This window comes from Micropterus salmoides, unplaced genomic scaffold (assembly GCF_014851395.1).
Source record: "Micropterus salmoides isolate LMB-PRFRI ecotype aquatic unplaced genomic scaffold, ASM1485139v1 Ms_hic_scaffold_19, whole genome shotgun sequence".
In the NCBI taxonomy this organism is placed as follows: Eukaryota; Metazoa; Chordata; class Actinopteri; order Centrarchiformes; family Centrarchidae; genus Micropterus; species Micropterus salmoides.
Genome location: NW_024041039.1, coordinates 16364863 through 16367960, shown reverse-complemented (window position 1 = coordinate 16367960; position 3098 = coordinate 16364863). Strand labels below are relative to the sequence as shown.

Genomic DNA, 3098 nt, shown 5'->3' with positions numbered 1-3098 from the left:
AATGACGCACATTCGTCTAAATTGATCCATATTGTTTGATGCTCTGCAAAATTTGTGATTGCCTCAAGAGATTGTTGGATTTCATTTTGACAGCGTCGTAATACGCTGGAGCCATTACGCTGATCTCTCATTACATTCCAAGGTAACAATTTACAACAGTGATAAAAGGACGTGTCGTCTGTGAGAATATATGTGCTGCTTTCAACGTGTAAAAGGATTTACTGTTGATTTGTAAGAGGTTTTGAAGTGCATTAAAACTCTCACTTGCAAAACAATTTGTGACAAACAAATACTTTAAAGCCTTTATTGCACAGCGTCTCTGAATGTGAACAGATACATTCCTAGAACAACATACCTTCACTTCACATAATGCTGACAAATCCTCAGCCTTATTTTTATATATCCACAGGCCAGACGCAAACAGCAAACAGACCCCCTCCACACATACACACAGAGTAAAACAAGGTGGTGCCTGTTCTGCAAAATTGAATTTATGATCAACTTTCAGCTCTGCCGGGTAAATATCAAATATCAGCTACAGTTTATTTGTTTGACACTGATGAATAATTTTTATTTTTTTAATGTATCTTTCTAAATTAAAAAAAAGATCACCACACATTGTAGCAACAAGCAGTCCATGGACATAATAAAACATATACCACTGTTATCATTTCTCAGAATATACAGACATATTGTAATCTCTGAGTTTTAGAAATAAAAATACAATATTTGTACACATGATGCAAAAGGCTCCTGGGTAGCCAGATGAAATATGTTTGACTTATAATGTCAGATGTTTATGATCTCTGCTGTTTACTGGCACTGACAAACGATCCAAAGAGGAATCCATACAGAATAGTAACAACCTATCACTGAATATCTCCTACAACAAATCATTTGCCCATCAAGAGGCTTACATGACAAGTTTAAGATTTTATGTGGTGATAGTAAGTTGGTTTTGTCCACTATCTTCACAAGTAATTTTGCTTTATATCCAATATTAAATCTTTTTTTAAATTAAAACAAGCTTTAAAATTAATTTTGCAGCAGTGGTCAGAACTTTAAATTGGTGGAAATGATGTTGAACAATTTCACTCCACAACTGGCAATCTGGACCGAATGACTTTGGATGGATGTTATTTTCTTTTGCATGCACCACATATAATGTCTACAAGTCCCAGAATGTGTGTTATTTATGCCATTCCTATTATTCTATATCCTCGTACATTTTTATAACTTGAAATCCCAAAATAAATACATACATAAATATCACTGGTGAGGGAAGGAACATTCGTTCACGACCTGCAGCATCGGAAGCGCACAAGTTTATGGAAAGCTTTCTTGAAGTCCTCGTTGGACATGGTGTATATGATCGGGTTGATTAGGGAGTTCAGATATCCCAACCAGTTGAAAAAGTCAAACAACTCGGGGCTAAAACATGTGTCACACGTGGCCACCACCAGTGTGTAAATGAAATACGGCAGCCAGCAGACAATATAAGCGCCGAGGATTATCCCCAAAGTCTTTGTCGCTTTTCTCTCTCTGGCTGCAGAAATACGCTTTTTCTCCAAAAGTGCGTCGGACACGGTTACTTTCACCTGGTTCTCGCTTGTTGAAGACCCGGTGTCGCTAGACTGGGTGTCGTGTCTCCCGCACTGCAGAGAGGTTGTGGACGCCACTGATCCAGGGGAGTTGGTGACCAGGTGCGCCGAGGTGAGTCTCTTCCCCACCTTCTTGGGAGACTGCTTCAGGATCCGTTTCCGAGCCTCTACGTATATCCGTCCATAGAGGACAATAAGCAGCAAGGTGGGGATGTAGAAAGCCCCAAAGGTGGAGTAGATGGTGTAGAAAATATGATCCGTGTTGACGCTGCAGCTGGTCAGCTCCTCCGCCTTCACCTGCCTCCAGAAGAGAGGCGGCAGAGAGATGGAGATGGCGATCACCCAGGCTGTGGCCACCATCCCGGCCGCGCGCCCTGGCGTGCGCTTTTTGGAGTACTCCACCGCGTCAGTAATGGCCCAGTACCTATCCAAAGCGATTACGCACAGGTGGAGGATAGACGCCGTGCAACACGTGATGTCCGAGGAGAGCCAGATGTCGCAAACGATTTGCCCCAGCGTCCAGATGTGGATGACCGTGTACAGGACGCAAATGGGCATCACCAGAATGGACACCAGCAGGTCGGTGACGGCCAGTGAGGCGATCAGAAAGTTCGCAGGAGTTTGCAGTTTCTTCGACTGGGAGATTGTTGCGATGACGAACGCGTTGGATAGAGTGGTGGCGAGTGTGATCAGGGAGAGAATCGCCGCCAGACTGATTTGATAGGCGAGACTCTCTGCGCTGACATCCACAGTGGGTGAATCTGTAATGAAACTGTCGTTAGTGGTGTTCAACGGCTGAGTTGGCTCGACTTGACCGGAGCGCTCCATAACTTTTAGTCACTTTTTGTCATATTTTATGTCACCCTTTGAGATGTCTGACATTTAAGGTGCCCTCTTATCTTGATGGACGTCACTTTAGCCGTGCCATCCGGTGAAATAAATGTCATTATTAGTCTGAAACAGAAGCCCTCCTTCCTTCTTCATGTTCTTCTGTTAAATCAGGTTGTAATATGCCGATACCAAATTGTGGACGCAAATATCCATTCCCCGCTGTTCAAACTTTTCCGTTTTGCAGCCATAAAAAAAAACCTCTTAACTGTAAACAACATATAAGAGAGAAAAGAGCTTGTGCGTAAATGACGAGCAGTGCGTCCTGATGTCCCAACATCTGGGAGGATGTCACAGATAATCCGCATGTAGGGCAGAAGTTCTCTAGAGCTGTGTCTCCTCGGGGCCCCCTGTGGTTGAATGGTGAGCCAACCCAAAGTCTCCGTTTTATACTGACTCTGACATCAAACAAGCACCACAGATCACTGCCTTGTTTTTTCTCTCTCCCGATGAAGAGTGGGCCATCTGCTGGGTCATAGTGCCCAGTGTTTCTCATTTGTCACATATTATGCACCTTAAAGATTGTGATTTGAACCGGAAAATACGCCTTCTTTTTTGATATCACAGAATGCAAAATCTGCGGCTGTCACTCATATTAGCCTATCCTAC

At 43.3% G+C, this 3098-nt stretch overlaps 1 protein-coding gene across 1 annotated transcript; it reads right to left on the bottom strand.

The window, feature by feature from the left end:
• Positions 1-299: 299 nt before the first annotated feature.
• On the bottom strand, positions 300-2826 carry htr1b (5-hydroxytryptamine (serotonin) receptor 1B). Its single transcript, XM_038729939.1, has one exon. The coding sequence runs from the start codon at positions 2427-2429 to the stop codon at positions 1296-1298; it is 1134 nt and encodes a 377-aa protein (XP_038585867.1). The 5' UTR covers positions 2430-2826; the 3' UTR covers positions 300-1295.
• Positions 2827-3098: the final 272 nt, after the last annotated feature.